General features: G+C 50.5%; 1 protein-coding gene across 1 annotated transcript in view; it reads right to left on the reverse strand.

Annotated features, from left to right (window-relative positions):
• Positions 1-226: 226 nt before the first annotated feature.
• opn4a (opsin 4a (melanopsin)) overlaps positions 227-14,338 on the reverse strand; it is a 35,247-nt gene continuing 21,135 nt past the window's right edge. Inside the window, exons 5-12 of the mRNA XM_035399730.1 lie at positions 11,270-11,441; positions 9,447-9,608; positions 8,671-8,778; positions 6,742-6,934; positions 5,347-5,511; positions 3,196-3,264; positions 1,275-1,480; positions 227-1,006 (exon numbers count right to left, since the gene is read on the reverse strand). Coding sequence (XP_035255621.1) covers positions 1,277-1,480; positions 3,196-3,264; positions 5,347-5,511; positions 6,742-6,934; positions 8,671-8,778; positions 9,447-9,608; positions 11,270-11,441 — 1,073 coding nt within the window. The 3' untranslated portion in view covers positions 227-1,006; positions 1,275-1,276. The remainder of the gene's footprint in view (positions 1,007-1,274; positions 1,481-3,195; positions 3,265-5,346; positions 5,512-6,741; positions 6,935-8,670; positions 8,779-9,446; positions 9,609-11,269; positions 11,442-14,338) is intronic.

Consider the following 14,338-nt stretch of genomic DNA (forward strand, 5'->3'; position numbering starts at 1 on the left):
TCGCCTCTTTTTGTCTGGCAGGCCATAGGCTGCCATTTAAGCTGTCGCCAGGAAGAGCATCTCATAGGTCAGCACAGGCTGCTGAACCCCTGAGGTGGGGAGCAGAGAGATGAACTGAAATGGCTTGAAGAGTATTCGGTTTTGCGTTAAGGCCAATCTTGAGGTGCCGGTGGCGTTTGTTCCCCAGTCAAATTGTACCCAGGGGAGGGAGACGGGGGGTGGGGGATTGTGGGATTGTGGCCAGTGGTATTGGAAGGGCTGTCTCTGCTCTCGTCTCTGCAGAAACAGCCCCTTTCCAACTCCAGCTCTCCAGCCCTGCTTTAAAAAATGCCCTGACGAAGTTCAGCCCAAATCAGCGTAAAAAGAAAGGGGAACAGGCCCTGAGGTCAGGAGCCACTATTTGCAGAGAGTAAGTTGGGCTGGCACAGAGTCTCTGCTCTTAAAGTGCCTTAGAGACAGGGCAGGCCACACAGACTATAGATTCTACAGACTACAGCTTGTCGTCTGTGAAGGGACGGCCATTGCATTACATTGCATGAGATGACATAGCATTAAAATCCCTTTAGCAGACGCTCGTATCCAGAGCGATGTACGGAAATGGAGAACATCAGGAATAAAAAATAAATAAAATTAAAAAATGCGGTATCACCAAGAAGGCACAGAGGCCCATTAATAAACAATGAGTATTGTAACGTTAACCTAACAGACAGCAAATTGCATTGCAGCTAAAGAAAGTACCACTTGACAGATAACCTGTCCTTAACACAGCTATAACTCTAACACTATTCAAAAGGAAATCTGAAGAAAGAAAGAGAAAAAGAAAGGTTGTCTAGAGGAGGGGTCAGGGGAGCCATGGTGCAATGTGAAGAGGTGAGTCTTCAGTCTGCGTTGGAAACACGGGCAGGGTTTCTGCTGTTCTGACTGCACCGGGAAGCTCATTCCACCACCAGGAGAGCCAGAACAACACAGGAGGATACACCTTTTAGACTACGCCCAGTTTGTGTACCTGTACAGAAAAGACTGAGATTGATTCTACACCAGTGGCTGGAGCCTTAGAGACGATGCCCTGAAACACGTTAATAAATTAATTATATAGCTATGTGATTAATTATGTGCAAAAATATTTTATTGGTTAAACTGAGAGACAAAGAGGAAGACAGAGACACAGAGAGAGAGAGAGAGAGAGAGAGAGAGTCAGAGGGATAGAGGAAGAAATGAGCGGTCAGATATTGCCGATATCGGCGCAGTGATTTTCGGGGGGGCGGAGCACTGACCTCTATGGGACGGGCCCCTGGTACTCTACGGTCACGGACCCCACCCCTAGGCCGCCGCCGCCGCCCCCGCCGCTGCTGTTCCTGGTGCGGGAGGTCCGCCCGCCCGTCCTGAGGAAGGGCAGAAAGGGGCTGGACTCCGAGGTGATGACGATGCTCGGGATTCGCCCGGCGGCCCTTAGCCCCGCCCCCTCTGTGACATCGGCGGCCTGTGGCGAGGAAGACAGGACGTTGCACTGAGCGCCAGTCTGCACATGCAGACGCACAGGAGCAACGAGAGGGTTCCACACTCGGTTGTGTTCGCTTTGTGTGTGTGTGTGTGTGTGTGTGTGTTCAGTGGCCAGGGTTTTCAAAGAGAAGATCAGTTCAATACGTGGACTGAGGCGTGTACACCAGACTGCACACAATTATGTATGAAAATGAAAGCATACTGCAAAATCTTCAGTGTTAATTCAACTATATCAGACCGCACAGGATAAAATGTACTCCGTAAATGGAAAATGTGCTCAATCTGTTCATTACGCCAGGCTAAAGGAATAATGAGGATTAGCCCACAGTATGTTCATGAACCCCAGAAACAGGAGCAGCTACCATGTGCTGTGAATTCCTGGCTCATATTTGTACATTTTGTTTTCAGGAAAATTGCAATATAAATAAAACAACAACAACAAAAACAATATTTGTTGTTGTTGTTATTATTATTAGTATTATTATTATTATAGGACCCAGATGAAACTGTCCACAGCAGGTGACTACGATCCATTCAGATGTGTCAGTCATTGGACAGGCCCGCCCATTTCAGGGTTCATGAAGCCTGTAGGCCACTTAGTGAATGCGAGCGCAACAGACTGGTACGCTTTTATCTCTCTAATGCGAGGAAACGAGACAAACAAGCAATGGGCTAAAGAGCCAAAAAAAAAAAAAAAGTGGGCACTCAATGAGCAATAACAACAAAAACACTTCACAATGAAAAGCGGGAAACGGAAGCATCCGGAAGCCGTAATGGTGACAGATAGCTGGCCTGGGGTGATAATGGAAGGGGAACGCAGGCGGGGTACCGCAGACGAGACGCAGGGACCGGGATGAAGTGATAAAAGAGCAGCAATCTCCAACAAGAAAGTACAAAATGTCTGCCATCAGTTCTCCGGTCCATAGAGGCCCGGCTCCTGCCGTTACGCTACGTCAGTGTCAAGCGAAAGGCTCGAACGACAGAGAGAGAGAGAGAGAGATCATTTCCTGCCTCCTCGGTAAGTTTGAATTTCCTGCGACACAAAAGAAAACCTTGGAGAGAGAGACTGGGAAAGGAGCCTTTCTTTGAGCCGTTTTAACTCAGTGATGCAATTTCACTCCTTAACCGGGCCGCTAACAACAGGCTCTATATTTAAAGTTATTTGCTAATTGTTTAGCTCAGGTTGCGCCATGTCGCATATTTGACTGGTGACAGCTCGTCTGGAGACACTGCTCTCGTACAGTTTTTATACTTTTAACGCATTTCCTGTCACCATCACTTGTCTCAGTTGACAGTTACTGTAAGCTCAAGCCGCTAAAATGAAATCAAATTGCTTCAACCGCCGTACGGTTATGATTTTTCGGGTCTGATAGCACAAAATAAATGCATTTAGCCACTCGGTTCATGCGTAAAGGCCAACAACAGAGAGAATGCCTGAAATATAAAAAAGGCGGGAAAATAATCTAAGGCAAAGCTGAGACTGACGCTAATGCTGAACGTCGAATCGCTCTGCTCTCGGTTACACACCCAGGGCCAGGTCAATCTGTTCTGGGGATTAGACCGGATCAATCCGGAACACATCGCTGTTATTGGTCATCAATTACCGTGCCAGAGGCCAGGCCAACTGACACTCAAGTACGGAGCAGGGGATTGGTTGACTTCTCCACACAAGGCGAGGTCAAAGCGAGTACTTACAGCCGGAGGCGAGCCGCGATCCGATTGGCCGACTTCGGGCACGGAGATGTCGTCTGCATCAACGGATGACTGAATGGAACAGGGTTCAACAGGTTCATTGTCAGTCACTCGGTAATACTACACGCAACTATGTGATCCATAACCAATTTAAAAGTAGAGTGGTTATTTTGACACATTTCTTGTCAAACGCACGTTGTTATCACAAGAGCGTTTTTTTTTTAGTAAAGTCCCATTACAAAAACAATAAGCTAAACACCATTTCGAATAGGAAGGATGAGACTTGCCACTCTTTTTTTGTCATCTGTGCTAAATGTTTTGTACATTTTAACACTTCCGGTACACACAGGTTAAAAATAACAATGAGGGGAAACCTTGATTATTCAAAAGCATATTTCTACCATAATCTCTTGATATGTCATGTAGAACCTTGGTCTGCAGCAGGTGGTACTGTGTTAGCGTACACAAGCTGTATACTGGGGCTGGACGGACTCAGTCTTGGATGTAAAAAAGCAAATCAAAGTGTGCCCCAAACTGTGACCACCTCACGGAACAGCATCTGCGGCCATCGCCGTGACAGCCAGGCGTAATCACAGAAAAAAAAAAAAGTGAGAAATCAGCAGGGATTGGATTGCATTCGGTCCCCCACCAAGCTCTGGTGATTTAACCATTGAGAGTAACGAAGGGCTGGGGGGGGGGGTAAGGCATAGGAAAATCAAGCAGGGCTCTTAATGACCACCCAACAGCAAGTGTTTCCGCAAGGATGCTGCCACCAAAGATGACATCAGATCAGGACAAAGAATTACAACACCAGGGATACTGTAACTGGCACGGACACGCTTCGGTACAGTGCAGTCCTCTACTGGCCGGGCCTACACATAATGACCCGAAACCCTCCCTCCTGCTCCATCAGAGTGCATCCCGGAGTGCCACCATTTACACCACCTCATTCTCCCCGTTTAAAAAAATCAATTCAAAATGACGAACCGATCGCGTCCGTATTGGGCCCCGACTGAGAGAGGAGCAGACCTGCGTCGATCGCTCCCAACGCGCACCGCCCAATCACGGGACTTACTCGGCCGCGACACTGAGGTCAATACGGGCTGCTTTCTTGATTGGTCGATGTCCAAGGCGTGTGGCGCGACAGGAGCCTAATTAACGGGATGCCGTCGCACGCTCTGAAGGGTACGACTGGATTGATGACCTAACGGTCTGCTTAACATACAAGCGCCTGGAGGCTGGTGTCCTGAGATCCAGCCCCCTTTTCTTTATACCGTGTCTGTCTACAGCTTTCAGGTAACAACCCCGTGAAATATATCTCTCGTTACTATGTTTAAAATCTCAGGGTGAGTTTTGAAATCTGTTTAGGCCGGGGGAAAATGAATGAGAAACAGGTTGTGTTTACTTCAGGGGAATGGCAGCACACAGCCAACGGTGACGGCACGTTAGAGATCACTCGGATGATAGAGACGCTCGCTTTGACGGGGCAAAACATCGGTGGAGATTTAAATCTGTGAAAAAAGGCAAGCCGTCCCTGCAAATGGCTTTGCTGCTTAAGCTTTTTGTGAAAAGCGACAGACTTGAACAGTAACTCTGTAACTGCCCAAGGAAGGGCTCATATATTTTCAGCAGAGATTACCCATCCGTCCATCTGTCCATCCATTATCTAATCTGCTTATTCCTGGTCACAGTCGCTGGTGGAGGAGCTGGAGCCTATCCCAGCAGGCACTGGGCGAGAGGCAGGAATACACAGTACCCAGGACAGTTTGCCAGTCCATCGCAGCAGCGGAGACCAACACAGAATATTTCCACTGCCGGATGCAATCATTTTTACAGGTACGTACATAAATGTAATACATATTGTAGTCATATATGATCACATTGCCTTTTTGTTCCTGAGACCAATTTAGGCATTCATTGAAGCACACCTGACCAACCACCAGCACCTTCTGGTTCAATTGAACAAACCTAAAAATTTTCTGTTGAGAAAGCCTAAAAAAGTTATAGGTGTAACAAATTGAAGTAAAATTTCAGGTTTATCCAACGAGGCATTTTTTTTCCAGTGTAAGATCGGGTTTATGAGGTCAATCATATCTCACGCACCGCTTGTTTCCGAGGTGACCCTGCATTAAGCAAGGCCGGGGGACGGCTCACCTTCTCAAAGATGCCCGAGTCGTGACTCTTCAGCTTGGACTTCAGGGAGCTGGACGGCCTGAAGTCCAGCATCTCCGCCGTGTCCTTGCTGATCTCGCAGGACACCTGGCGGCTGGCGGGGCGGGACCCCAGGCTGGAGAGGTCGGCTTCGGTGTCAGTCCACCCCTGAGAAGGGGACGGGGTCACACAGGGTCACACACTCTCACCAATATTCAGGAAGACATTCCGCAGATCGTACCTCATATGAACCATAATTACAAAAGACCTTCATAAAGCACACTACACAGCACACTTATCATCATATTATCAATATTATACGGTAATATGCAGATATAATAAGCGTAATAAGCAGAGGTTATCCTTTTTGGCAGTTGGTTTTGTGTCATAAATCACACTCTTGTGAGGGATTTCAGTTTTTTCTACATATCACACAATGTCTACCTGTATGCAACTCTGCAGTTGTTTATGAATGCTTTATAAAGTTGTAGTAGCATGTTTATTAAGGTGTTATTTACACTTTCTTTAAACCTGATGAGTAAAAGAACGATATACAAGAAGAAAGATATAAAATAATGACAGGGCAGCATTTTGGGTAAGCAGGACAGAGGGATCACAGTGATGTGATATCTGGCACAGGAAGTTGAATGCACATTCAGTATTTTGATACTTTTATTGCCCGATAGCTGGTGGTGCGGTGAGCAAATATTAAAGCTTGTTGCGCTTCAGTCTTTCCATGTGTGGGGTTTTCCCTCTGGAAACCAGATCTAAATGCGACGAGCCCTTCAGATGAGCCACTGGGACAGCCAGCGTGACAGAATAAACCACATGAGCGGCTGCCTGGGGCCCCCGCAAACCACCAGGGGGCCCCCTAATTATTGTAATATGTGGCATATATTTATTATATATAGGGGGTGGGTGCTTTGGGGGTCCACCCAAATCAAAACCCCTCAAAGGCGGGCACTGGAGACAGCGGGCGACACGCGGTACGGGCACAGACACAGACAGATGTGGGGGGGGGGGGGGACACAGACAGGGGGGAGGGACACAGACAGGGGGGCAGGGCACAGACGGGGGGGACACAGACAGGGGGATGGGGGGGGGGAGGAGGGACACTGAGTCAGGGCGGAGCGGGACACTCATGGGGGGGCGGGACCCAGACAGGGGGGAGCGGGACACTGACGGGGGGGGGGGACACAGACAGGGAGGCAGGACACAGACAGGGGGGTAGGACACAGACAGGGAGGCAGGACACAGACGCGGGGGGGACACAGACAGGGGGGAGGCACACAGACGGGGGGAGGGACACGGGGGGGGGGGGGGGGGGGGGGGGGACCCAGACAGGGGGGAGCGGGACACTGACGGCGGCGTGCGGCGCAGGAGGCGGGGCTCACGTACGGACTCGCTGTCGGAGGCGGAGGACAGGCGGCACTTTCCGACGCCGCCGCGCTGGTACTGCCCGCTGATGTCGGAGGTCTGGCTGGTGACGGTGGAGCGGCGGGTGGAGGTGAAGCTGCTGGTGGACTGGAGGTCCTTGGGCTGCACGCACAGCAGCACCCCCAGGCACGGGATGTACCGGGCGAGGGCCAACCTGGGGGAACCCCGCCCACGGGAGGGGGAGGAGGAGGAGGAGGAGGAGGAGACAGAGCATCCATTTACTGTACAGCACTCTACGTGTGCTGAGAAGCACTGCACATGCAAATACACAATAGTGCTAGCAGCAGCATCAGCAACAGCAACAACAACAACAACAAATATTATTATTATTATTATCATCATTATTATAAGTATAAATAAAAGTATATTATTATTATTATTATTATGATGTTATAATTACTGATAATTATAATAGTTATAATTACATGGCCCCTACACGCTGTTAAATCTAATCTAATACAGTCCAATAGGGACAACACGCGCTCTTTTTATGAGGTAAAGGTGCTCTCTCAGTGTTAATTTTACGCTGATGAGTTTGCTGTGCGATTAACAACGGTTACAAAAGCAAAAATAAAATTAACTCCAGAGGACGTTCCCCATCATTAACACCTCGCACCCGTCCATTTTCAGCAATTAACTTCAAAGGAGCTGATAATTACACAGAGTGGATCGTTTGGGGGCAGACACTGACCCTTGCGCTATAAATTAACTTAAACACCTCCGCTTTGGGTATTTACTGATCCTTACGTGATTAATTGCCGAGTTGGGCAGTGCATTAGTGAAATTACCATACAACCTTTGCCTGAGGTTAGTTGCGCTGGACAGAAACAGAGACGCTAAATGACCGGAGGGTGTGAGGAATGACACTCCCTTCGGAAATAGGTCGATCTTCCGGAGCGAAATCCTCTCGTGGGAGGATCAATAGGGAGGAAGGCACACCCCACAGTGAAACGATTCGGCGACAGGATCAATCTATTTGTCTCGCAGGTAATTGAGTGCTTTCGGGCGGTAGAACGTAAAGATTTAAAGGTTATTAGATTCACGAGGCACCTTCAGTGGTTCAGTCCCAGGACAGCAGTTGATGCCATTTTGTGAGCGAGATGTTTGCTGGCATGACAAACTGGTGCTCATCAGCAAATTTCAATGCCGGGGTGGAGCATTCGGTCTTAGCGCTGTCACGCTTCGCGTTTAAATTTGAGTAACTAATTCAAGTGAGGCGTTCAACATTTCAGCTAATGAAACAGAAAGTCGCGGAGAAGCTTAAATGTTATTTCCTTTGCTATGAATTTGCCAGACACTTTTATATTACCCAGGAGGACTTACTATTTATAAGGACTAAATACTATAATTGGCTAGTATTTCACACTGCATAAGAAATTAGGAAAGAAACACTTTCTATTAATTATCCTTTATAAGATCCTTTTTCACGCCTTCTGAGGCACAGCATAGCACCATAGCAAGTGCTGCATAAGCATTTATAAATGGCTTATTTTCAATAACCACAAATAGATGGTGTGCCACGTTGATAATGCGTGATGCGTCACAGAAGTGTCATTTTATGAGTAACCCATCATGGTAAATGGACTGCATTTATATAGCGCTTTTATCCAAAGCGCTTTTACAATTGATGCCTCTAATTTGCCAGAGCAGTTAGGGGTTAGTTGTCTTGCTCAAGGACACTTCAACATGCCCAGGCCGGGGTTTGAACCGGCAACTCTCCGACTGCCAGACAATCGCTCTTACCTCCTGAGCTATGTCACCCCTCATATTAATCATATTAATATAACACAACATACAGTATATGCCTACGTTCACTCATCGCCATTAAGCATTTGTGTATGTGTATGTTACGTTTAACCGAATTCAGACCACACAGCAGTGGCACAGTACCTGTATTTGGGGTGCGTGATGGCATAGATGATGGGATTGTGGATGGCGGAGGCCTTGGCAATCACAGCCGGAACAGAGTTCATGTAAGGGGTGAGAAAATCTGCATATCTGAGGGATGGAGAGAGAGAGAAAGAGAAAGACTTTGAATTATTATTTGTATTTTTAGATTTTTTGGAATTTTAAAAGCACCTTTACTTAAAATAGTCTTCCTTAGTTATGAGGTCAAACTCATGCACACAAATAAAAAATTTTTTTTTAACTTTTTAAAAAAGACTTTGAGACAGACAGTGCCACTATGGCTTTTGTTCTTAAAAGCTTTTAAACAGACAACACCATAATGGAGTTAGTAGAAATAGTGTGACCAATGGCATTAGGAGAAACAGAGTGACCAATGGGATTAGGAGAAACAGTTTGACAGATGGCATTAGGAGAAACAGAGTGACCAATGGCATTAGGAGAAACAGAGTGACCAATGGCATTGGGAGAAACAGAGTGACCAATGGCATTGGGAGAAGCAGTTTGACCAGTCGCATTTAGAGAAACAGAGTGACCAATGGCATTAGGAGAAACAGTTTGACCAATGGCATTAGGAGAAACAGAGTGACCAATGGCATTAGGAGAAACAGAGTGACCAATGGGATTAGGAGAAACAGAGTGACCAGTGGCATTAGGAGAAACAGTTTGACCAGTGGCATTAGGAGAAACAGAGTGACCAATGGCATTAGGAGAAACAGAGTGACCAATGGCATTCAGGCTTTGGGAGCAGCGGTTCTCACCCAGCGAAGGAAGTCAGGGCCACAGCAGAGTAAGGGGACCAGGAGACGACGTAGAGGAGGATGACGATGAGCGCTATCTTCGCCATCTTCCAATCGTTCTTTAGACGCTGGAGTTTCTTCATGGAGTCCCTGCTGCCGTTCCCACTGATCTTACACACTGCCCTGAAGGACACACACGCACGCGCACACACACACGCACACGCACACGCACACATGCACGCACGCACACACGCACACGCACATGTAAAAACACACACAAGGCTTTGAACTGCTTTGAAAGCAGGCAAAAAAAAAAAGCAACATAGATTGACACAACAAACAAAAGGACATTCTTCTGCCGTTCACGGTCGGTCACGTACAGCTGTTCTCAAATCCAATCAAACAGTGGTCAAAGCACAGTGTAAACACTGCATGTACTGTACAGTATGTGTGGCATTATTATCACCTGTCAGAAAATGTGTTCTGTCAAAACCATCGATCAGAAAGAAAAGAAAAGGAAAGGAATGGAAAGGAAAGAAAAGAAAAGAAAAGGAAACAACCCACGCAAAGCCTGTGAGAGAGAGAGCAGCCCGAATGCCTCTTTCATGCGGGTGAATGCACACCAATCACAAGCCGCCATTCTTTAGCCCATTTCCCCAGCGACCCCCTCCTTAACGGCACGTTCTCCCCCCAGTCGAACCGCATTGTCCACACAGCGACCGCACTTATCCCCAGAATGGTGGGATTCCAAACAACGACGAGAAGAGCGATGGCTGGAACGATTTGGCCTGGCCCGGGGGGCGTATTCTCCGAGCCGGGGGGGGGGGGGGGGGGGGGGCAGGGGTTTGGGAGGAGGGGATGGGGGGTGGAGTGGGGGTGGGGGGGGGTTAGGGTCTGTGACCAGCGGCTGTGCTCTCTGTGGCATTATTGATTTCTGCGGGTCGGACCAGTCACACTCAACACCTCCGATTGAGTCGTTCTGCCACTCTGGCTTAGCCGGAGGGGCGGCGGCAGGATTTAAGGGGGACACCGCGAAATCCCCGGTGACCGTGAGTCACTCGTGAAGCTAAAGCGGGGCCCCTGGGCGGGCGGGCTCGGGTTTTAGCACAGCACCTGTGGCCCCTCGCAGCCCCCCCCCCCCCCCGGGGGTGCGTTAAATCCCAGTGAGCGAGGCTGTGAGATCTGAGTGGATCTAAATATACAGCGGTCTCAAGCTATAATACAATGACTATGCAGACCTCCCCTCTGTCTCACAGACACACAGGTGGGTCAGGAGGCAAGTAGGCTGGCATTAACACACACACACACACACATGTACACACACACACACACAAACGCACGCACACACACACATGTACACACACACGCACACGCACGCACACACACAAACGCACGCACACACACACACACACACACGCACACACGCACACACGCACACACACGCACACACGCACACACGCACACGCATGCACGCACGCACACACACACACACATGTACACACACACGCACACACACAAACGCACGCACACACACACACACACATGTACACACACACGCACACGCACGCACACACACACGCACACGCACACATGTACACACACACACACGCACGCACGCACGCACACACACGCATGTACACACACACACACACGCACACGCACACATGTACACACGCACACACGCACGCACGCACACACGTACACGCACACGCACGCACACACACAAACGCACGCACACACACACACACACACACACACACACGCACACACACACACATGTACACACACACGCGCACACACACACACACAAACACAGTGCAGGCTCCCTGCTGCTGCCGACTCACTTGTTGGTGTCTCGGATGGCGCGGAAGATGAAAAAGTAGCAGTACATGATGATGATGAGGGGGATGAAGAAGACGAAGGTGAAGAGCAGCATTGTGTAGGCGCGCACCGAGGGGGTGAAGGTGACGTAGTCCCAGGTGCAGGACGTCAGCAGGCCCTCGGGGACGTAGGCACCTGGGGAGGGAGGGAACGAGAGAATAAGAGGAACGGTCAGAGAAATGACCTCCACTTCCTGTTTATACTCCCTGTTCCTGGTTACAGGGGGCTCCACTTTTGATTCTGGCCACAGTGGTGGGGGGGTGAGGGGGTTCTATTTCCTGTCTGGGTTTTCCAGGGTTTCGGGGCTCAGAATTTCTACTTCCTGTTTGGGCTGAACGGGTCTCAGGATTCAGAGTTTCGAGTTCCTGTTCTGGCACTAGGGGGTTTCCACTTCCTGTTCTGGTCCCAGGGGTTTCCACTTCCTACATTAGCTGGAGGTATTGTCACTTCCTAACCTGTGTAATCCAGGGCAGACTGTCTCGCACAGCAGTTGCATGTAGAGATCATGTAGGTCCCCAGCCGAACAGCTGCCTGAATGTTAATGTCCTCTGTGCGCCAGATAGACAGGGACCAACGGATAGGCCTTATTAGCTGCCAGGTAAATCAGGTAATCACGTTTCAAGTGTCTCAGTAGGTAAAATTCCACTCTGTGGATCAAGGATGGGGCTGGATTTTTAATTTATTTGTAAACAATGAGGGGGCTTGTTCCAAGTCACAGGCACTTGGAGGACAACACTGCAGGATTTGTTTTGTCATCCCAATAGATGGGGCTGTTGTAGCTGATAGTGGAGACAGAACAAACATGGCGTCAAATCTGCTTAATGAGACTGAGCACCAGACGCCCTCTGTGAGGTCCAGAGGAGACTCACAACTAGTCTTTGCCGCAATACACTGCACCCTTGCATCCACTCTTAGACCCTACACACAGCACCCTTACACTCTCTCTAAGACTGTACACACTGCACCCTTACACTCTCTCTAAGACTGTACACACTGCACCCTTACACTCTCTCTAAGACTGCACACACTGCACCCTTACACTCTCTCTCTCTTAGCCCCTACACACTGTACCCATACACTCACATTTTGCTCAAAGGACAGTGACAGTGCCTCATGATTTGAACCTGCAACCTCCTGCATGCACCTCCAGTTTCCTCACTTGCCACTCTGCTTTTGGAGCCTTCAGGGTAGGGCAGGTACCTGCACCTGCCCGGGCCACAAACTGCACATCCGTCTGAGCTGAGTAACTCCCATCTTTACTGCTGTCTGAGCATTGAATTGACAAGGCATGCTGTGTGAAAGCTGGCCTGGTGTCCGTGAATCAGATCAAAGAGCACAGCCCCCCCCCCCCCCCCCCCCACGCCCCCCCACCCCCCCACCCCACCCCCCCCGGCGTTTTCACAACACGCTAATTAGTTTCCGCCCCACAGCAGGGCACCGAAGTCAAACATGCGTACAACACGCATTCGAAAGGAGCTCTGCGCTCTGACAAGTAAATAAATAACAAAATTCATCACGAAAATGAAAGGGCTGAGTGACACAGGGAGCAATGTCGCCCGTCAATGTCACCAAAAGAGCCGAAAATAGCCCCGGCACGTCGGCGTCTGTCGCATTAATCTGTCAGTTTTCCCCGGCCAGACGCCGTTTGAGCGCAGCGGGCCTGCAGGCACACAGAGCACCCTGCCGGAGCGTGATGCAGGCACACAGAGCACCCTGCTGGAGCGTGATGCAGGCACACAGAGCACCCTGCCGGAGCGTGATGCAGGCACACAGAGCACCCTGCCGGAGCGCGATGCAGGCACACAGAGCACCCTGCCGGAGCGTGATGCAGGCACACAGAGCACCCTGCTGGAGCGTGATGCAGACACACAGAGCACCCTGCCGGAGCGTGATGCAGGCACACAGAGCACCCTGCTGGAGCGCGATGCAGGCACACAGAGCACCCTGCCGGAGCGCGATGCAGGCACACAGAGCACCCTGCCGGAGCGTGATGCAGACACACAGAGCACCCTGCTGGAGCGTGATGCAGGCACACAGAGCACCCTGCCGGAGCGTGATGCAGACACACAGAGCACCCTGCCGGAGCGTGATGCAGGCACACAGAGCACCCTGCTGGAGCGTGATGCAGGCACACAGAGCACCCTGCCGGAGCGTGATGCAGGCACACAGAGCACCCTGCCGGAGCGTGATGCAGACACACAGAGCACCCTGCCGGAGCGTGATGCAGGCACACAGAGCACCCTGCTGGAGCGTGATGCAGGCACACAGAGCACCCTGCTGGAGCGCGATGCAGGCACACAGAGCACCCTGCTGGAGCGTGATGCAGGCACACAGAGCACCCTGCCGGAGCGGGATGCAGACACACAGAGCACCCTGCCGGAGCGTGATGCAGGCACACAGAGCACCCTGCCGGAGCATGATGCAGGCACACAGAGCACCCTGCTGGAGCGCGATGCAGGCACACAGAGCACCCTGCCGGAGCGTGATGCAGGCACACAGAGCACCCTGCTGGAGCGCGATGTGCAGCAGCCCCCCCGGGCTTCTCACCAAGGCCCCCGCACGGCTCTCTGTCCCCCGGGCAACTGTCTGTTCCCATCAGCGCCACGCCAACCTCCCCCCCCCCACCCCATCAGCAGCACGCCAACCTCACACCCCCCCCCCCCCCACCCCAACAGCACCACGCCACCCCCCCCCCCCCCCGCCCCATCAGCACCACGCCAACCACCCGCCCCTCCAATCAGCACCACGCCATTTGGCCCCACCCCCTAGCCTCCACATTCAAACTGCCAATGCAAACGCACAGCCATTACAGTCTTCGTATTTATTTGAGAAAGAGGGAGAGTTTCTGTGAGTGTGTATGCATGTATCTGCGCGTGTGTATATACTGTATGTTCTATATGTACTTGCATGTTCTACATGCACTTCTATGTGTGGGTGTATGTGTGTGTATGTTCGTGTCAGCAGGCAGATTAGCTGACAATGACTGGAAAACAGCTGTGCACAGCAAAATGCTCAGTGTAAATTCAGCTTTG

The sequence above is a fragment of the Anguilla anguilla genome, chromosome 18 (genome assembly GCF_013347855.1).
Source record: "Anguilla anguilla isolate fAngAng1 chromosome 18, fAngAng1.pri, whole genome shotgun sequence".
NCBI lineage: Eukaryota > Metazoa > Chordata > Actinopteri > Anguilliformes > Anguillidae > Anguilla > Anguilla anguilla.